This window comes from Sapajus apella, unplaced genomic scaffold (genome assembly GCF_009761245.1).
Source record: "Sapajus apella isolate SASKATOON/1434 unplaced genomic scaffold, GSC_monkey_1.0 scaffold94, whole genome shotgun sequence".
Classification (NCBI taxonomy): Eukaryota; Metazoa; Chordata; class Mammalia; order Primates; family Cebidae; genus Sapajus; species Sapajus apella.
This window is the reverse complement of record NW_022437034.1, coordinates 5,766,941-5,789,806: the sequence shown is the minus strand read 5'-3', so window position 1 is coordinate 5,789,806 and position 22,866 is coordinate 5,766,941. Positions and strand designations below refer to the sequence as shown.

The 22,866-nt window shown below is 35.0% G+C and overlaps 1 protein-coding gene across 6 annotated transcripts in view; it reads right to left on the bottom strand.

Moving 5' to 3' along the window:
- Nucleotides 1-22,866, bottom strand: part of ADK (adenosine kinase) — a 566,800-nt gene that overhangs the window by 111,940 nt on the left and 431,994 nt on the right. For all 6 annotated transcript variants that reach the window (XM_032256142.1, XM_032256144.1, XM_032256146.1 and 3 more), the window contains 2 exons: nucleotides 16,428-16,463; nucleotides 6,142-6,256 (listed from right to left, as the gene is read on the bottom strand). In XM_032256142.1, the coding sequence (XP_032112033.1) occupies nucleotides 6,142-6,256; nucleotides 16,428-16,463 (151 nt within the window). The remainder of the gene's footprint in view (nucleotides 1-6,141; nucleotides 6,257-16,427; nucleotides 16,464-22,866) is intronic.

Genomic DNA, 22,866 nt, shown 5'->3' with positions numbered 1-22,866 from the left:
AAACAATGAAAAAGAACGAACAAAACCTCCAAGAAATATGGGACTATGTGAAAAAAAACCAAATCTACATTTGATTGGTATACCTGAAAGTGATAGGGAGAATGGAACCAAGTTGGAAAGCACTTTTCAGGATATTATCCAGGAGAACTTCCCCAATTTGAAGCAAGACAGGCCAACATTCAAATTCAGGAAATACAGAGAACACCATAAAGAGACTCCTCAAGAAGGGCAACCCCAAGACAAATAATCATCAGATTCACCAAGGTTGAAATGAAGGAAAAAATGTTAAGGGTAGCCAGAGAAAAAGGTCAGGTTACCCATAAAGGGAAGCCCATCAGACTAACAGTGGACCACCCTGCAGAAACCCTACAAGTCAGAAGAGAGTGGCGGCCAATATCCAACATTCCTTTTAAAGAAAAGAAATTTCAACTCAGAATTTCTTATCTGGCCAAACTAAGCTTCATAAGCAAAGGAGAAATAAAATCCTTTGCAGGCAAGCAAATGCTGACAGATTTTGTTACCACCAGGCCTGCCTTACAAGAGCTCCTGAAGGAAGCACTAAATATGGAAAGGAAAAACTGGTACCAGCCACTTCTAAAACACACCGAAGTGTAAAGACCATTGACACTATGAAGAAACTGCATCAACTAATGGACAAAATAACTAGCTAGCATTATAATGACAGGATCAAATTCACACATTACAATATAAACCTTAAATATAAATGGGCTAAAGTTTCCAATTAAAAGACACAGACTGGCAAATTGGATAAACAGTCAAGACCCATCGGTATACTGTATTCAGAAGACCCACCTCACATGCAAAGATACACATAGGCTCAAAATAAAGGGATGGAGGAATATATACCAAACAAATGGAAAGCAAAAAAAGTCAGGTGTTGCAATCCTAGTCTCTGATAAAACAGACTTTAAACCAACAAAGATCAAAAAAGACAAAGAAGGGCATTACATAATGGTAAAGGGATCAATGCAACAAGAGCTAACTATCCTAAATACGTATGCACCCAATACAGAGTACCCAGATTCATAAAGCAAGTTCCTAGAGACCTACAAAGAGACTTAGACTCCCAAACAATAATAGTGGGAGACTTTAACACCCCATTGTCAATATTAGCGCAACGAGACAGAAAATTAACAAGGATATTCAGGACTTGAACTCAGCTCTGAACCAAGTGGACCTAATAGACATCTACAGAACTCTCCACCCCACATCAACAGAATATACATTCTTGTCAGCACCATATGACACATATTCTAAAATCGACCACATAATTAGAAGTAAAACACTCTTCAGCAAATGGAAGAGAATGGAAATCATAACAAACAATCTCTCAGACCACAGTGCACTCAAATTAGATCTGAGGATTAAGAAACTCACTCAAAACTGCACAACTACATGGAAACTGAACAACCTGGACCTGAATGACTACCGGGTAAATAATGAAATTAAGGCAGAAATAAATAAGTTCTTTGAAACCAGTGAGAATAAAGACGCTATGTACCAAAATCTCTGGGACACAGCTAAAGGACTGTTTAGAGGGAAATTTATAGCACTAAATGCCCACAGGAGAAAGTGGGAAGATCTAAAATCGACACCCTAATATCACAATTAGAACTAGAGAAGCAAGAACAAACGAATTCAAAAGTTAGCGTAAGACAGGAAATAACTAAGATCTGAGCAGAAGTGAAGGAGATAGAGACACAAAAAACCCTTTTAAAAAATCAGTGAATCCAGGAGCTTGGTTTTTGAAAAGATTAACAAAATAGACAGACTGCTACCCAGACTAATAAGGAAGAAAACAGAAAAGAATCAAATAGACCCAATAAAAAATGATAAAGGAGAGATCACCACTGATCCCACAGAAATACAAACTACCATCAGAGAATACTATAAACACCTCTATGCAAATAAACTAGAAAATTTAGGAGAAAGGGATAAATTCCTGGACACATACATCTTACCAACACTAAACTGGTAAGAAGTCAAATCCCTCAATATACCAATAACAAGTTCTGAAATTGAGGCAGTAATTAATATCATCCCAATCAAAAAAAGCCAGGACCAGACAGATTCACAGCCGAATTCTACCAGAGGTACAAAGAGAAGCTGGCACCATTTCTTCTGAAACTCTTTCAAACGATAGAAAAAGAGGGACTCCTCCCTAACTCATTTTATGAGGCCACCATCATCCTGATACCAAAACCTGGCAGAGACACAACCAAAAAAGAAAATTTCAGGCTAATATCCCTGATGAACATTGATGCGAAAATCCTCAATAAAACACTGGCAAACTGAATCCAGCAGCATATCAAAAAGCTCATCTACCATGATCAAGTCAGTTTAATCCCTGGGATGCAAGGCTGGTTCAACATATGCAAATCGATACACATAATCCATCACATAAACAGAACCAATGACAAAAACCACATGATTATTTCGGTGGATGCAGAAAAGACCTTTGACAAAATTCAACACCCTTTCATGCTAAGAACTCTCAAAGTGGGTATTGATGGAATGTATCTCAAAATATTAAGAACTATTTATGACAAACCCACAGCCAATATCATACTGAATGGGCAAAAGCTGGAAGCATTCTCTTTGAAAACCAGCACAAGACAAGAATGCCCTCTCTTACCATTCCTATTCAATAGAGTATTGGAAGTTCTGGCCAGGCCAATTAGGCAAGAGAAAATAAGGAGTATTCAAATAGTAAGAGAGGAAGTCAAATTGTCTCTGTTGGCAGATGACATGATTGTATATTTAGAAAACCCCACTGTCTCAGCCCAAAATCTCCTTAAGCTGATAAGCAATTTCAGCAGTCTCACGACACAAAATTCATGTGCAAAAATCACAAGCATTCCTATACACCAATAATAGAGAGCAAAATCATTAGTGAATTCCCATCCACAATTGCTACAAAAAGAGTAAAATACCTAGGAATACAACTTACAAAGAATATGAAGGATGTCTTCAAGGAGTACTGCAAACTACTGCTCAAGGAAATTAGAGAGGACACAAACGAATGGACAAAGATTCCATGCTCGTGGATAGGAAGAATCAATATTGTGAAAATGGCCATACTGCCCAAAGTAATTTATAGATTCAATGCTATCCAAGAACTTAAAGTATAATTTAAAAAAATAGGTTTAAGTCACAATGATTCCTAATTAGCCTTATAATATGTGTGTTAGCACTGCCTTGTGCCATTCTGGAATGTCACAGTAAATTAAGGGATAGTTTCCCTCCCTATCTTCCATTAGTATTTTAATCCTAGGAGGTGGGAAAAAGCTAATCCATATTCAAGAGGAAAGGAGGGAAAACAATAACAAATTGGCGTCTCTTTTCTGAATTGCCCCACAGGCCAAGCATTTTTATGTTCTTAATCATTATTAAATGACTTAACATGACACCCTGAGCCTGGCGAATGATTGCATCCTGACATGAGAACGAATTACAAATGAAATGAAAGATCAAGCCGTATTAGAGAACTGCCTCTGGGAAATGAAAATCTTTAATTCTCTTTTATTATTGACATTTATTTGGCTGCCATGAATAACAACATAGCAAAGAGATTCAGCTACGCTTGTGCATTGAATAGCTTATCCGAGGGCTCAAAACTACATTAACATTTATCATGTTTGCTTTTGTAGCTGACACCACTGAACAGATTCTCTATCCATCTTGTATTTATCATGCATTGCAGATACAGTGCATCCTCTAATTTAAGTTCATTTTCATATGGCAGGAATAGCAAAGATTAGCCAGTGTCTTTCCTCAAATAAATTCCAGTTTGTAAGCATTCCGAAGAATAGCTTAATAGATTTAATAAAGAATAAAATGAGTTCACAAGGAAATTCAGTCACAGGATAGGGAGGTTAATTTTCAATTTGGGGAAACCTGCAAATTCATAACGAGGAAGACGCTTGTACAGTATGTATATCTAGAATATATAAAGACTTAAAATGAATGTCTCCACAAAGAGCAACCAAATAATATTTTGTAAATCTGAAGGTAGTACTACAATTTTTGTAAGACTCCTGCATGTTTTTCACTTTTCTAAACTGTTGCTAAGACAGGAATAGTCCATATACTATAGGAATAAAGCAATTCAGATAGTTTGTATCAATGCAGGGGTATATTTTCATGGTTTCTTTTCTCTCTTGTACAGATTAACAACGAAGCTCTTCCTGCCACCAAAATAAAAGACTGCTAGTACCTGTGTCCTTGCTTACTTGATCCTCTTTGACTCCACTGCCCTCCTTCCCTTTTTTTTTTTCTTGGGAGACAGGGTCTTGCTCTGTCACCCATGCTGGGGGGTTCAGTGGAGAGATCATAGATCAACACATCCTGGAACTTCTGGGCTTAAGTGATCTTCTTTTGTCAGCCTCCCAAGTAGCCAGGACTATGGGAATGTGTCACTACTCCCTCAGCTAATTTTTTTTTCTTTTTTTTTTTTTTTTTAGTAGAGGTGGGGTTTCGCTATGTTACCAAGGCTGGTCTCCAACTCCTGGGATCAAGCAATCCTCCCACCTTAGCTCCCCAAAGTGGTAGGGTTACAGATGTGAGCCACTGTGCCCACTTGCCCTCCTTTCTTTAAATCCTTCCTAGAATTTAAGGATTAGCAGGATATTAATGTATCTTGGGAGAGCCACTCAACATTTCTGAATGTTGTTTGAAAGATTTTTAAAAACTTTTCTTCCTTTTTTAAAGTTTTAATTACGGATAATTTCAAACATATCCACAAGTGAAGATAATAGCATAATGATTCTCCCGTATATCCACTGCCTAGCTTCAACAATTAATTCATTGCCAGTCTCATTTCATTTATACCCTCCCTTTATCTATGACTCACTGAATTACTTTGAAGCAAATACTTTTTGAAACAAATCTCTGAATCTTGCTTTTGACTATTCAGAAAAAATAAAGTTAATCTATATGTATCTATGTATCCTATAATGTCATGTTATAAACCTCAAGTATACACAATAAAATTTATTTTAAAAAAGAAAGAAATAAAATATCTTGACAATAATTTCATCTTTGACCCTTTTCAGGCTTTATATTTAATTCAACACACATGTACTTCATATTCACTATAACATCTTTCTTCAAGATTTACTGATCTCCTGAGTAAATACAATCCATATAGTTTGCACCAATAGATAAGAACTATATTTTACTTTGTACTTATATTTTATGAATATTAATTTTATTTCCCAATTAGGTCTTTAAAGTTATTATTATTATTGTTGTTATTTTGAGACAGAGTATCACCCTCTCACCCAGGCTAGAGTGCAATGGCACGATCTTGGCTCACTGGAACCTCCACCTCCCAGGTTCAGGAGATTCTCCTGCCTCAGCCTCTGGAGTAGCTCGGACTACAGGCACATGCCACCACGCCCGACAAATTTTTTGTATTTTTAGTAGAGACAGGGTTTCACCATGTTAGCCAGGATGGTCTCCACCTTTTGACCTAATGATCTGCCCTCCTCAGCCTCCCAATAAAGTTCCTATTTTATGCTTCAGTGTTCAGCAGAGTACTGAACAAACACAAAGGTAATACTAAATTGCTCCGGTTTACAATAATTACTAATCAACTGATTAGTTTTAATCTGAATAGTATAAACAGAATTAAAATGTTTGTATTTTGGTTTAACACTATTAATCATTTTAATCAATAACATGTTTGTTTACTAAATGAAATTTCTGTTTTATGAGTGCTATAAAATAGATGGTAAAATAAAACCAAAAATGAGATTTTCTTCTTGAAGGAAAAATGGAAAATATAACATAGTTCTGGATTTTAGTTGTTCATAATTGAGTGAATTTATTTTATTCTAGTGCAGGTATTTTATAAATAAAATATATTCTTTTTTTCAGGAAAGATATTTCTTGATTGACAAAATCCTCAAAATAAGTAAATAAATTATATCAAGGTGGTTCATTAAATCTTAATAAATTATCTTAAACATGAAATATTTTCTACTGAGATACATGGTAGAAATACTTATTAAAATAAAATGTACAGAGCTTTGTATATATTATGATAGAAACAACACAGAATTTTGTAAATGATTAATCTCTATAATAACAGATTCATCACACGTTTCCCACATGTACCTGTAGCCATTATAGTGTCATCTCTCCCTTGGGTGAAGATCACGATTCGCTGCCTCTTTGAGTTCACCTTTGGTAGAGCTTGAGTCTTTTTGGCTATGTCTTTAATGTCTTTTGTCTATTAATAGAAAGAAGAAAAAAATTCTCATGACCAATAAAATAAAACTTTATTAGTAGAGTAACAATTTAGTTTCTGATGATCAAAATAAGAGACCTGCACATCTATTAAGACACATTAAAATTTTTTTAACCATATACAAAAGTAAACAGAATAGCACAGTAACTTCCAAGGAACCCATCAATGATCTATAAAAATTTAAAATGTATGATGAATCTTATTTCACCTGCATCCTCATCCACTTGCTTTTCATATTATTCTGAAGTAAACCCCATGAACTATATAAAATTTCATGTATAAATGTTTTAGTATATATCTTTGAAAGGTAATGATAAACGTAACCACAAAACTATTATCATATTTCAAAATTATTAACAATTACTAAGTATCAGCAAATATCCAGGCAGTTTTCAAATTTCAAATTAAAGAGAGGTTTTTAAAAAGAAGAAAATTTAATTATTTTAGAGGTTTAAAGTACATAATTATGCTGACTTTGGAAATAATACAATTCTTATAATGCCAATTTTTCAAAGGACTGATATGAGAGCAAGAAATGCTAATACTTTCCTAAAAAGACTTAATTTTCTTTAGAAAAGATAAAGTTTAAAAAATAACAAACTAATCATCAAATCCTGTTGCTGTTTTTCACACCACATAGGCCATAAAGTTTTACTGAAATCTTTTTTGAAGTTTTCTAAAATCTTGAAACCTAACTCTTGAGCTAAAAGGCAGAGGTTTTAGAATCATGTTTTCAAACATCTTAGATAATTTGAAAATCCATGTCTGTATTCAGTGGGTTTCTAAGACTGTCCATAGCTTTGGGCTTTGCTAACAAAACTAGTTTATTCTATCACTATGCAAAGTTTCAAATAGTTATAGAGAAAGAAACACCTGTCAGAGGGGGAATATAGCTAAGTGGCATAAATGAAGGATATAAAGAAAACAAATAGGATATATGAGAGAGAAACACTGAGGCAAGCAAAGCAGACAAGTCTTGATGGTTTGCCATGGTTACAAACATCATCAGAAACTGGCATTTTTAAAGGGATGACAATCTGTAATGAAATATTTTTATATTGTTTGTTCACTAAATATTTAATAAATTCCAGATAATATATGAAGCTAAGCTTCTAATATACCTAACAGGATAACTTCTAGAGGACAGTTGTTTCTAAAAGGAATAGCCATTTGTAGTAGGACAGTGCTGCTGACTTTTTAAACATGCTGACTATTTCACTTTCGATTGCTTATTTTAGAACGGAACCAAGACTCAACTCTGATAAGATGAGAAGAAATTCCCTCAGTTTTAGAAGACAGACTTTTAGAAATGACTGGTAACAGCTGAAAGGACCAAAAATTGCCATGTAACTCGCCTAAATAAGTGTATGCATTTAATTAAAATGACTCATGTATATTTTGCCAATGTCCTTAACACAAATATATTTACTACTATAGGATTTTTGCAGTGATTAAGAACAGCTCATATTTAATAAAGATAAAGAGACAAACACATTCACTTTATCATCTTGAAAGCAGAATCTTATGAACGTCCTAGATGTTCTTTAAAAGAAAATCTTTCTTCAAGGTGGTATAAGGAATAAATTAAGAATAAAATTTCGGTGGGGCACAGTGGCTCACGCCTGTAATCATAGCACTTTGGGAGGTTGAGGTGGGCAGATCACAAGGTCAATAAATCAAGACCATCCTGGCCAACGTGGTGAAACCCCATCTCTACCAAAAATACAAAAATTAGCTGGGTGTGGTGGCACACGTCTGCAGTCCCAGCTACTTGGGAGGCTGAGGCAGGAGAATCGCTTGAACCTGAGAGGCAGAGGTTGCAGTAAGCCGGAGATCGCGCCACTGCACTCCAGCCTGGCAACAGAATGAGACTTCGTCTAAAAAAAAAAAAAAAAAAAAAAGAATAAGATTCCATGGTTGCTTTCTACCAACTCTGTGAGAAGATATATTTTGTTGAGAGCTTTGGTAATTTAATCAAAGAACTGTTTCTTATGTCTCAAATTAAACCTCATAAAAATGGCAATTAAAGGACAAAATAAATTTTCCAAGTACAAAACATAATTCTCCCAGATTTATGTAAAACTTTATTTCTCCTTCCACAGTATTTCCCCTCCTCTGTCCCCAATAGGTTTTCTTTCCCTTACACTTAAGCTCACACATCTTAACAAATAATGAAATTAAAAGGACTTTTAGACTATGACAGGTTTGGACTTACTATTTGTATGATTTGGGGCGTTAATAAACCTCTCTAAGCTCTATTTCCTCATCTACAAAACTAAGAAAATATTCACATTAAAAGTTATTGGGGGATAAGTTTGCTAAGATTAGTGGGCAACAGGTTGAAGGAAACAGGATATTTACAGTCTCGAAGTTATGTCTCCTTAAGATATTCATTACAAAAGGAAAAATCATAATGTTATATACAGTAGAGATGTATAAGTAGAGTACATCACCTTAATCCAGATAGATCAGCTTAGTGATGCTAAAATTAGTGGATAAAACAGAACATTTCCATAGTCCCAAAGTAGTATCTCCTCCAAGATATTTATTAAATACAGTGGGAAAGTAGTAACTTTACCTCTGTAAAGTTAAACTGGCAAACGCCACCTTAACCTAGTGATCAAGGTTTAGCATCACCAACAATAAGAAACCGTGACACTGTGTAACTCCCTGATATGATGCACCATGAAAGGAACATCATTCCTGTGTTTTTCCTGCCAAAAATGCATAATTTCAATGTAATCATTAGAAAACATCAGACAAACTCAAATGGAAGGACATTCTACAAAATGATTGACCAGTACTTTTCAAAAGTAAACGTCATGAACAACAAAAGTGAGGAATTATCACAGATTGGAAGAGACTAAGGAGACATGACAAATGCAATGTGGGATTAGATTCTGAAACAGAAAAAGGAAATTAGAGAAACAATGGTTGAAACCAGAATAAGCCTGTATATAGTTCAGTTATTGGAGTTCAATTTTAATTTTCTGTTATTCATTATACTTTGGTTATGTAAGACATTAATATTAGGGGAAACTGGGTGAAAGGTATGTGGAAATTCTGTACTATTTTTTGTAATTTTTCTAAGACTAAAGTTATTTTAAAATAAAAAGTTAAAAATAGTTGTGAGGATGAAAGTTGAGGTAAGTGAAATAGCTTAATGCAATATTCAGCACATGCTGAGAACTTAAATATTAATTTCTTTCATCTAATTACTCTCATTTTAATACTTTCTAAAATAGTCACATCCTTAGAGTTCCCCAAAATCTCTAGAAAGGGCTTCAAGAGTTTTGAATATTGAACATTCAATAATAGTATCTATAAGGGAGAAAATAAGGGGGAGGGATAAGAAGTATGAAAACTCATAAAATTGAACTATGTATGAGCCATGTATATAGTTCTAAAGTGCTCATTAAATCTTAAGTTTTCTAGACAGTAGGTACTATTATTATCCCTATTTTATAGATGAAGAAACTAAGAGCCATGTATAAAGCTCTAAAGTATTCATTAAAGTAGGGTGTGGTAGCTCATGCCTGTAATCCCAGCACTTTGGGAGGCGGAGGCAGGTGAATCACTTGAGCTTAGGAGTTTGAGACTACCCTGGGCAACATAGTAAAACCTCATCTCTACAAAAAAAAAATACAAAAATTAGCCGGGTGTGGTGGCATGTGCCTATAGTCCCAGCTGAGGTGGAAGGATGGGTTGAGCCTGGGAGACAGAGGTTGCAGTGAGCTGAAATGACACCACTGTATTCCAGCCTAAGCGAAAGAGCCAGACCCTGTCTCAAAAAAAAAAAAAAAAAAAAAAAAAAAAAAAAAAAAAAAAAAAAAAAGAAAAAAAAGAAAAAAAGAAAAGAAAAGAGAATGACATTGGAATTTTGATAGGAATTGTATTGAATCTATAGATTGCTTGAACTCAGGAGACAGAATTTACAGTGAGCTGAGATCATACCACTGGATTCCAGCTGGGGCAACAGAGTGAGGCTGTCTCAGAACAATCAATCAATCAATCAATCAAATAAAGTACTCATTAAATCTGAACTACTCTAGGCAGTAGGTACTAATATAATATCCCATTTGATAGATGAAGAAACTGAGTCAGAGAGGTTAAGTAATTTGCCTAAGGTCATAAATTTAAGCAGTGGAGAATAGATTAGCACCCACAAAGTCTGACTCCAAGGATAATACTCGTAACATTATTATAGTGCTTCTAGAAATGCCAGCAATGTGCTTTTTGTTGTTTTTATCACAAAACTATAGCATGTTCATTCTAAATCATTTTTCTACCACATTCACAAGTCACTCTTGCTCTTCTGTTTAAGTTTGCTGTTTTTTCTTAATTAAGTTGGCTGATATCTTTACTCCAGTGAATTTCAGTTTTATTTTGTTTATTTGTTTTAGAGACAGATTTTCACTCTTATTGCCCAGGCTGCAGTGCAATGGTGAGATCTTGGCTTACTGCAACCTCTGCCTCCCAGGTTCAAGCGATTCTCCTGCCTCAGCCTCCCAAGTAGCTGGGATTACAGGTCCTTGCCACCACATACAGCTAATTTTTGTATTTTCAGTAGAGACAGGGTCTCACCATGTTGGCTAGGCTGGTCTCAAACTCTTGACCTCAGATGATTCCCCTGCCTTGGCCTCCCAAAGTGCTGGGATTACAGGTGTGAGCCACTGTGCTTGGCTGAATTTCAGTTTTTGAATTTCAAGATATTTTTCATTTCTCAAAGTCATTTTGAAATCTAATCTCCTCTTCCCATATGTGAGAATGTGTGAGAGAAAGTTGTGTGGTTTATAGTAAAGAGCACTAGATATAGAGGGCTGAGCTCTTGTTCTGGCTATATGATGTATTAGCTACATGACCTTGAACAAGTCATATGGCCTATTTTTTTTTTTTTTTTTTTTTTTTTGAGACAGAGTCTCACTCTGTCACCCAGTCTGGAGTGCAGTGGCATGATCTTGGCTGCAACCTTTGTTCCGGGTTCAAGCAATTCCCTGCCTCAGCCTCTCGAGTAGTTGGAATTACAGGCACCCGCCACCATGCCCGGCTAATTTTTGTATTTTTAGTAGAGATGGGGTTTCAACATCTTGGTCAGGCTGGTCTTGAACTCCTGACCTCATGATCTACCTGCCTCGGCCTCCCAAAGTCCTGAAATTGCAGGCGTGAGCCACCTTGCCCAGCCCATATAGCCTATATTTTCTTTTCTTTTTTTCTTTTCTATTTGAGACGGAGTTTCACTCTTGTTGCCCAGGCTGGTGTGCAATGGTGCCATCTTGGCTCACTGCAACCTCCACCTCCTGGGTTCAAGCAATTTTCCTGCCTCAGCCTCCTGAGTACCTGGGATTACATGCATCCGCCACCACACCTGGCTAATTTTTTGTATTTTTAGTAGAGATGGGGTTTCACCATGTTGGCCAGGCTGGTCTCTAACTCCTGACCTCAGGTGATCCACCCACCTTGGCCTCCCAAAGTGCTGGGATTACAGGTGTGAGCCACTGCGCTGGTCCATATAGCCTGTTTTTTTAAATCTGTTGAACTGATAAGGCAATACATGCCCTATCTACCTTTCAAGGTTTGTGCAAGTATTACTGTATTAATGATATATTAGGAAAGGTTTCATAAATTGTAAAGCATTTTTATAAATGTAAAATAATGCTTTTATTGTCATTGGTGATCACAAATTATCTTTCAAATCAAAGAACATACTCTCTTCATTCTATTTTTAACCAGCTGGTCATACAAAGGTAAAACACTCCTGTTATAGTCTACCTAGTAATAGGAGTTACTGTAGAAAACAAGCTGTAGTGTTTCTACACATTGAGTCATCAAGCTGTACCATTTTGTCTTGTTTTCCAAATAGAAACTCCTTTAATAGTTATGTTGTTTATATGATGTGTCAGTGCCAGCCTGATCTCATATTCCCTCCCCACTCACTCCATTCCAGTCACAATGGCCTTCTGTCAGTTCCTGGAGTATATAGTGCATTAGTTCTCTCATTCAGAGCCTTTTATAGTCCTGTTCTCTCTGCTTTAAATTTGGTTTGCTGTTTGTCTTGCTTTTTTTTTTTTTTTTTGTCATTGCTAGATATTCATATTTTTAGGGTCATTCCATAGCCATCATACCTAAAATAGGAACCCTTCCCACATTCTCTTTCACAGTACATTCTCTGGTCACTTCCACCTTGTCTTCAGGGTCCATCAGAGTGGTATGTATATAGTAAGAACTCAGTAAATATTTGTTGAATAAATAAATGATTAAATGAAGAGAATTAGAAGACTAGCTTATTGCTTTCCCTTAACTGAACTGTTCTAAAATTGTCTTCTTTTGGGGTTCAGGTACCTATAAAACAACACTGCACTCTCTTAGCCAGCAGGACCTGATTTAGGGTCTTATTTTCAGAAACTGAAACTCTGGTGATCAGCCATTGCATTATTTATATTTGTGAAGAACACAGGAACTTAAGAATCACCTAAGGTAATTCTTTGGTAATCAATACAGCCTGAATACATTCTCTGTAGGCTTTCTATCCATGCTGATCAATGGAACTTTCTGTGATGATGTATATGTTCTATCCTGCATCATCCAATAAAGTAGTCATTACCTAGTCTATAGAATACTCAATATGTGTCTAGTATGACTGAAAGACTGAATTTTAAATTTTATTTAATTTTAATTAATCCTAATTTACATAGCCACATGTGGCTAGTAGATGCTGTGTTGGATAGCACAATTCCATACTTTTCTCTTTCAGTGGTATGATGAAAGAATCCTCATTGGTCAGAGAAAGACCACAAGTCTGGGATCTTCTGGATAGTCAGGGGCTATGGAGGAAGTGAAAAAAGGGAAAAGGGTTGCTTTGTTTCCCCTAAGAACAGAAATATTATTCTTAGATATCTAAGATAAAAAAAAAATTAAAATTTGTTACTTGGAGTAAAACAAAATAAATGATCCAATAGAGAAGGTATGAATTCTCTTCATCATTTAGCATTTACTCAGTTGCAGAGACAATGAAAATATAGAGAATATATATATATTTAGGTTTTTGAGGTATTTTATTCACTTTATTTAATTTAAATCAATTTTTAATAGTTTAAGAAAGGCTTTATAATGAAACATGCTTTTGAACCCTTATTTTTATTTATGTTCTAAAAATACAAACATTTAATCAGTTCAGCTCAAGAAAAGGTAGATTTAAAAACATACTCCAGTCGGAACTGATTTTCTAGGATAATAAAAGGCTTATAAAACTTTTTACCCCAAGAATTGTCATTTTAAATTCTTAGCAGGTCTGTCATTTAAATCAGGCACTATGCAATTTTCCATCACCTATGTAAAAAAAATCCTCTCTCTTCTGCTTTGTGTTCTGCCCAGCTCCAGTTTTTATCTCATTCTCCAGTGCCCTCCTAAGCTGCTGCTTCTCACTGAAAATTGCCCAATTCAGTTTAAAGATTTTTTAAAAAAAAGATTATCTAAAATTTGCAGAGAAGCTAACCAGAATAATAATTAAAAAAAAAATACCACTGAGAATATTTCCTGATGAATAAACACTGGTTATTTTTAGAGGTGCTTGGATTGGTCTGTCAGCAGCCAGATCACTAGTGGCAATACTCAGTGGCTTTTGGAACTGATTGGGATTTATAGTAGAAAATGAGGATAGGACAGCAGCACTGATGGAAGGAAAAAATACTCACCTTTCTTTTAATCTTTTCACTTTTTTCTTCTCATTCATGCTCCAAATTTAGAGTCAAAATTAAAGTTAGGAGGGATAAAATGCAGATTTTTGTCTAGTTTGTCACACTAGCCAAGAGCATTAAATACATTTTCATACAGAAAACTACTAAGATAAAGTGATTTATTTTTGTTTTATTCCTTAATAATACCAAGTTTCAAACCTATGCTTTCCTATTTCTGTCTAATGAACTAGGAAACTTTAATGACATTATAAAATTATTGAATTTCTCTAGATAGTGTTCCATACATGGATAACGTTTGATTAACAATGTCTATCCTCCTCATGTTTCAAATATATTCTGCAATGCTTGTGATGGTTTTGGAAATCTACAAAGGGACACATCAAGACACTATGTGCTTTATCTAATCTAACATATCACTGTCACTATCACTGACAGAGCAGTTTTGCGGTGTCAAGAGGTAATAAGGTATGTGATTATAATCATTATCATTTTGCTTATATGCTATAATCAATTATAGCAGATTTATGCCAAAAACAATTCTAGAATCAGTAAGAACTAATGGAAAGGTTAATATAATGCTAGTTAGTAGAAAACAGAAAAAAGTAGTTTGTTGCTATGAATGAATATAAACAAGGCATATGCAAAGCATATAGCTAAAGAAAGAAAAGTATTAATCAGTCATAATAAACTATTTTTAAAAAACTGCTATGTAGGTACTACAGGATCATGATCATTTGTTATACAACAAGTTATATTTTTAAGTATCTGCAAAATTGGTTATTTTATAGAACCAAAAATACATTGTTTATGGTAACACAGTAAACTGACAGGATACAAATGTATGTTCTCCAAGTTTTTATTTATGGAGAATTTTGATGTATCGAGAGAATATAATTTTTTAACACTAAAACTTAAAATAAGTAAAACTTTAAAAAAACTCTGAAAACTTTTATTTATATTCTTGTGATCAAAACATCTGACTTTTTGATTGAATATTCACCTGATTACATTTTGCTCTATATATAATTGCCAATTTAGGAAATTACAATGTGAAACTTAAGGTAGAAAAATAACCCAACACTTGGAAATCCTTTTTCTATATGTGACTTAACCCTAGACTTGCTATAATATGGTAAAACACAAAAAGGCAAACATGTAAGAAACTATCACAGTTCCTAATAATTAAGAAGCAATGTTCCTACTCTGGAGTAGTTTTTTTTATAGAATCTTCAGAATAGAATGCCTGTATCACATGTTCATTGTCTTCCTCTATGAAGAAGCAGCTCTATGTCTGGTTTGTCAAGTCTGATGACATGAGTAACATGCACATGTATTACTTTGTTGCTTGGAAATCTGCCTTTACTGCATTTAAATAAGAGTTTCACAAACTCATGTAATCTCTTTCTCTAGAGTTCAAAGTGAGCTTACTAATCCTTACAGATAACTATACAATCACCACTCACCTCTTCGCTAGACAGACAATACTAAATATGCAAATAAAACATTTTGGCTGTGGTTAGATTAAATTCAAAATTTTAATTTAATCTTAAAATTACTACCCTGTAACATTTTAAGTTGCTGTACAGAACACAGCATTCTACATAGTTCTGCTCAATAAATATCATAGTCATAAAACACTCCAACCTAGTTAATTCTTTGTCAGTTAACCTGGGTTCATATTAGTCAGTGTTTTCTAACAATCAGTTGGAAGAGGGGTATTATAGAGATAAAAAACATGGTTATCTCAATTTTGCCGAGAACAACCACATGGAGTTTTGAATCTTGACAGGATAATACTTGTATCAGGAAAACAGAATTAGGACCTAGAAATTAAATCCAATTATTGATACTTTATTTAAGAAAATGTATGTATATTTTACGCTACCTCCCTCTCCCCAGAATAAAAGAAGAAGAGAGAAGAAAAGATAGGTTCAAACAGCAAGTTTATAAGAGCAGGATTTAAATTAATCAGTTCCTAACAACTGTTAAGTACAACCTTTTAGAAATTAATTTGCATAATGATAATCTACATGTGATAGGGCTGAAATTATTTAAACGACATTATATTTCATTATTTAGTCTTGTTCCACCACTGCTTTAGCAGTGAATCCTTATGAAATGTAATGCAGCTAATGAGATAGCTTTTTAACTGAACAAACTGACAGGCCCCATATCTGCAGAGGCAGCTTGAAACCGTGCCCAACCTCTTGGCTTCCCAAGAGGCTTTTCAAAATTCAATAAATAACATCTGTAGGCGATGTTGGGTGCAGACCTAGCAGAGTGCGTCATAACACTGTGCTGGCAGAACAAAGAAACCATGACGACTGCCAAGTTTCCATGGCAACTGCTGCGAGGCTCTGAGAGTATAATAGCACATCAATCACTGTCCAAAAGAACTTCATTATCAGCTAGAAAAAACCTTTAGGATCTGTTTAGTGTGCAATTGTGGGTTAACTCACCTCAAAGCCTTGCTCTCTAGCAAAAGTGGCAGCTTCCTGAAATAAAAAAAAAAAGAACAGTTAATTATAAAGTGCTCGGTAATGAAGAAATAATCCATTTTTTTTGAAACTCATTCAGTCTTCTTTTTTACACAATTATCTCAATATATCCACATAGTTCAATTTTTATTCTTACAGCAATAAAGATTTCTTTTTTCCCTTGGAATAATAATTTTAAAAAGGCAGCCTAATGTCAACACACTTCACAAGTTGGAATAAAGAAGACAAAGTACATGTTTTTACTGTAGCTGCCACAGTGAGTTCAGGTGTTCTGACCTCAGCAAAGAAAGACAATCCAAGGAATATGGTGGTGGTTGTGTTTTTAATTAAAACAATACCTTTCAAAAAGCTCTTCTGTAGAGAAGAATGCCTGCTAATAAATGTACAGATTCAGAAATATCACCCTTTTGCAATCCTTATAATGAAATTTATTGCAGACAAGGATCCTCTTTAGATGTTAAATTCATTGGGTAAAAGGATGATAGGGAACTGAGTATTTCCATGGAATCAAAGTATCTCAGGTTATATGCTGGTCACGGGGAGCAAAGCATAACTTTATAATGGAAGGATCAAGCTGTCATCACTTTAACCCAGTGATCGATGCTATAACTTATCATCACTAATAGTGGGATCACCAAATATTCTTTGTCTGTTGTTATGATGCAGTGTGAAGTTCACAGCATCATCTATAAAATATTCTGACCTAAATATTTTAACATGAATTAATCAAAAACTTAGTCCAGTAATTTGCAGTCTATAAGAAACACAGAGGAGAGGGGAATAAGTTAAAGGATCCACAGAGAAAGCAACTGAAAAAATTCATAAGGCAGGACATTCTATAGGACAACCAGCTTAATGTCTTTAACAAGTCAATGTCATGATAAAGTAGGAAAGGGAAAGTGACCAAGAACAATGTATAAACCTTAACTGGTTTATACAAACCAGCTATAAAAGACATTTTTGGGACAAGGGGAGAAATCTGAATCTCAAATGAAAATTAGATAATATTAGGAATTATCAGTTTGATTTTAAAAGTCTTTAATTCTTAAGATGAATCCTGAGGTATTTAGGGATTAAATGTCATGATATACGTAATTTATTTTGGAATACTTCAGAAAAAAATCAAAGTGAAGCAAAAGTGGCAAAATGTTAACAAGTGTTAAATCTAGATGTATGTGCTATGTAGGGGTTCAATGTCTCCTTTTTTGTTTGATAAACAGTCCAAAAATCCTCCTTAATATAAGATGACATGGTAACAACAGTTGAGCACTTAAAAAAATATAGATGGTTAAAAAATTTTAATATACAAAGTTCTTCCAAATTTTAAATATCTTAACGACACAATCTGATGATTATTATATACCCTAAGTCTCTTATAACAGGTTACCAAATGACAAAAATACGTATGTGTAATGAAATCCTTTCCCTTTCTTTATTCTTTGTGCATATACTTCAATTCTGGGACTGATAGAAAAGGGAGGCAATATTACTTTTCAGCTCTACTTCCCTCTTGAAAATAAAAAAAAAAAAAAAAAAAAAAAAAAAAAACCGCAGACAACTGTCAAGAGCCTCTACATCTTAACTTACATTCTTCCAAAATTATCTTTGCCAAGAGATATTAATAGAAGGATGGGATTTGAGCCTGAGTAGCGAGCAGATCCAACTCAACTAAAACGACTGCAGCATCAAGCCATGTAAGGCAGAAAGTATGCTCAAGTGTCTTCAGCAGAAATTTGGGAAAATAATACATGTATTCACCTATGGTCCAATATACTGATAACATACAGGTTAGAGGGCTATTATTGAGGATTTAGGAAGGTCAAAATGTATGATTACAGCTAAACGCTGAAGTCAACAGAAAATGATTAAGTCGAAAGTACAACTCTTTATGCTATTTACTAGAGAAACATAAGCCTGATCAAGTTAGCCTTAGTTGATGTAGACAAAAATAAGCAAATAAATATGAATCTTGACAATTGGTCAATTTGTGCAAGCAAGGTTAGAACTTTGTACATCACATAGTCAATAACATTTGCTGGCTGTGATATCAAGGAATAGGATAAGGTTCAAAAGCTTATTGGTGTGGTGCTTCCCAAGTTGTCATTAGGAACCAAGCAAATTCTTATATGAAAAAGACAACAAAAAGCTGTATTAGAACCACTTATCTATAGGGAACTTAATCAGAGACATGAGAGAACCTCAGGGGACTGTAAGACAAAGTTCAAATGAAGAATCTGTAGGACTAAAATTGCACTAGGCTACAAACGCTCAAAATTCACATACAGTAAAATTGTTTAATGTCCAGTTTTGCTCTTACATATATAAGAAATTAGCTGTAAAAACGTACACACACACATATATATACGTACATATATATATGCATTTTTTTGAGATGGAGTTTCGCTCTTGTTGTCCTGGCTGGAGTGTAGTGATGCGATCTTGGCTCACTGCAACCTCTGCTTCCTGGGTTCAAATGATTCTCCTGTCTCAGCTTCTCGAGTAGCTGGGACTACAGGCATGTGCCACCATGCCCAGCTAATTTTGCATTTTTAGTAAAGATGGGGTTTCACCATGTTGGTCAGGCTGGTCTCAAACTCTTGACCTCAAGTGATCCACCTGCCTCAGCCTCCCAAAGTGCTGGGATTACAGATGTGAGTCGCTGCACCTGGCCCCAAAAATTATTTTATATATTCTATTTTTAAATATATTTTATATATTTAAAAATAAACAGTGTTCTGTTAGAGTATAAAGCTGACTAACTGCAAGAAGACACATATGTAAATGTCAAATCACTATCTTTTAAGAAAAGCAGGCCCTAAGACACTTCCATGTCTGTAAACTATTTCAAGCATCAACATATTTCTGACTGAGGAAAGATGTACTTAAGAAAAGTCAACTCAATTTTCTGTCTTAGTGCCCCTGCACATAGGCTTGCTGAGCTGTGCCCTATCACTAGAAAAGCTAAGCTTGTTCTATGGCTTAAAATGATCTTATCTTCCGACTTCCTCCCACCTTCCTTTGATCTTGGACTGGTGCCCCAAGTCACTCCATTAGAGAAGGCAGCTGGCTCATATCACTGCAGACTTTCCCAGAGCTAACCTCTGATCTCAAGATGTTTGTAGATACAATGATGGAACAACATTTATTTTTCCCTATCAGCAAAACAAACAAAACAACACAGGGGAACAGTTTGACCCAGTAAGAATTTTAAGCAGAATTTTAGTTGTCAGATTCATGCCATGCAGAGTCAGAAAGAAAAGGCATTAGGTCAGAAAGTAGGGAAGAAAGAATGGTCATAGATGGTGGGCAGAAGAGTAAGACAGGTTCCAAATATTAGAGGTAATTCCAAGTGAACTGGTCGCACTAAATTGAAAAGGACTTTTTAGTGTGCCTTTGCAGTAAAAGTGAGAAAAGAAAACAAGCAAGTCCCCATCTGTGCTGCCCCAGGGCGCCTCGTACTGAGTTTCACAAATCTAATGAAGCAGTCAGGTTAAAATCCAACCACAGAGTAGATGTGACATGTGGAGAACAGCTCGGGTTAGAATAGAAAAGCAGGGCGGTTCCTAATGCAGGTGATTATCCATGTGATAATCATTATATTTACAGGCTTTCCATTTTAGATCTGACATCAAAAATCACAAAGGAAGAGGGATTAAGGAAATAAACAACCGACACAGAGGCTTTCCTGCTCCCCTGAGAGTATAGCACTTTCATTCATGCATGACAAGCAACAAAAGCAAAACTAAACAGGCCAGGAAAGAGTATTTCTGAGAAGGCTGGATTTCACATTAACACTTTTTTTCCATTTTGATAACTTTCACTATTATTCAGTTTCTCAGTCAGGTCACATTTTCAGAATCCGTTCTCGTCTATGCTATATAATACAGTATCATTTTTGGTTTACAATGAATGATACTCACATAATATGTCTTTTACAACAACAGAGCCATTTTTTTCTTCCTGGAATTGAGTGTTGTGAATAAAATGACATATAATTAAAGTCTTAGGCTCTCATCTATACCACACCACTTAGGTTTTACAGTAAGCTTGCTGCTTTAGCAACCATGCTAAAAGGGTGCTGGTAAAACAACAATCAAATATAGTTTCCGAATGGAAGTTAGGGAAAAACTATGTTAATCAGGTTAATGAAAACTATGGAATATTTACATTAAGAGCTATTTAAAGGGGTTAGCAAGCCACTATTAAAAAGTACAATCCTCAGATTATACAGGAAAGGAAAGAAACTCAAGTCCATGTCTGTATATATGAAAGACAACTATGGAGGAGAAAACTTGCTCTGTATTTTGTCTGATAACACAAGTTTTTATTTATAAAGTAGAATTATCTATAATCAATATTAATCTAAAACCATAACTTGCCCATACTCACTGCAATTCCAATTATTTGTTACTAGTTATATAGAAACACAATAATTTCTGTATATTGACAAGCCAAGGGGGAATGGAGCCACCAGACCAGTCTGTTTCTTTACTTTGCTTGTTCATTTCTCCATGCAACAAACATTTACCTCCCAAGTGTAGTTTTAGGCTGCCAGCATCTGTCTACAGGTGTATCATTGCTACAGCTGTTGCAGGCCTTATAATGGTCTCAATAACACTATAATTCCTAAATGGAATGGTATAGGTGAGAGTTTAAGACTTGGCGGGGGGGGGGGGAGTGTCTGCCTCTCTTTCTCTATATATACGTATAAAATTTCTGTATAATAAAAATTCGTATAGAGGTATAATATTCTCTTTGAATGACTTTAAGTGCGACATACTACTGGTCAGGAGGCAGTTATGGTCAATGGAAAGAGTACAGGATCTAGAATCAAAAGATATACACTAAGGTCCCAGTTTTACAGATTATTTGCTATGTAATCTTGAACGAGTCACTCAGTATATCAATTTCTTCATCAATAAAATTGAGGTTAACAATACCTATTTCATTGCATTGTTGCTAGGAATAAATGAAATACTTTAGGTGAAACTATGAAATCATTTTAGCTATTGAATTCAAGTTCTTGTTAAGATCTCAGGATAAACAAATGTCAGAACACCTAGAGTACTTTTAATGATCTGTCCTATCTGTGGATTATATGTGTAGGAGGCAGTTTTCAAAATGGTTTTCAATGATCCTTGAATGTAGTATTCAAACCCTTGTACATTCTCATCCCCTTGAATGTGCTCTAGACCTAGTGACTTGCTTGTAACAAATATGACAAAAGTGATGGTATATTTTGTTCATCTTCTTGATCACATGCCTTGTTTCCCTGAGCCCTCACTGTTGGAGAAATAAGTTGCAGTGCTGTGAGGACTATGGAGAGGTGCATGACCAGACACAAGTGGGCTTGGAAGATCCTCCCCTAGCTGAGCAGCAGGATGACTACAAACCAAGTTGACACCTTTATTAAGTCAGAGGCACCAAGCTAAGTAAGCAGTGCCTGAATTCCCTATCCCACAGTTTATATATGAGGTTAAGAAGAAAAACTCAGCTAATTTCACATTCAGTTTACATTAATAAAAACTTCAAAATGGCCAGCTGCAGTGGCTCACGCCTGTAATCCCAACATTTTGGGAGGTTGAGGTGGGAGGATTGCTTGTGTCCAGGAATTTGAGACATGCCTGGGTAATATAGCAAGACCCTATCTCTTCAAAAAAACAAAAACCAAAACTTCAAGTGTGTTCAGCAGATCAGAGGGTAAGCAAATTCTGCAAAGAAAATTTAGATATATGCTATCTAAATGGCCATGTATACCTGATTATGGTCAACCATTTCAACATAGATTAACCAGGAGATATTATCCTTTGCATGAAATTTATTTTAAGCTCCAATTCACGATGGCTTTTGTTATTCTGAAGCAATGATTGCATTTCTGACACTAAAGTAAGAGTTTTAAGTAGTGCTGGACCCTCAGGTGAGAAAAACAATATTAAGTCAAAGTCTCCTACCACTAAAATGTCTGCAACAGCTGTAGCAGTGACATAACTCTAAGTCATGCTGAAATTTAACAACAAAGAACTATCCAATGTGTATTTCTTTTCATACCATATATCATAACATAAAGACTTATATTGTTAAAGCCTCTAAATATTTTCTCATGCTGTCCTTCAAACCATGAGTTACCTTTACTTTATGTTATCTATAAAATCATTTATATACTTTCTTATGATACTATGCTAGTATTATACTATTTTAAATTATGCATTATTTTTGATCAGGAAAAGTTTTAATTTATAAATAAAGTAACTGAAAGCTGGAGAAAATTGTTGCATCCAATGTGAGCCTGGGAACTCCTTTTAAAAGAAATATCATTCACAAAAGTATCTGTACAAGCTTTTCCAAAGAATATATCATATAACTTTTTGAATATTTTCAACCTATGCTCTGACATTTATTA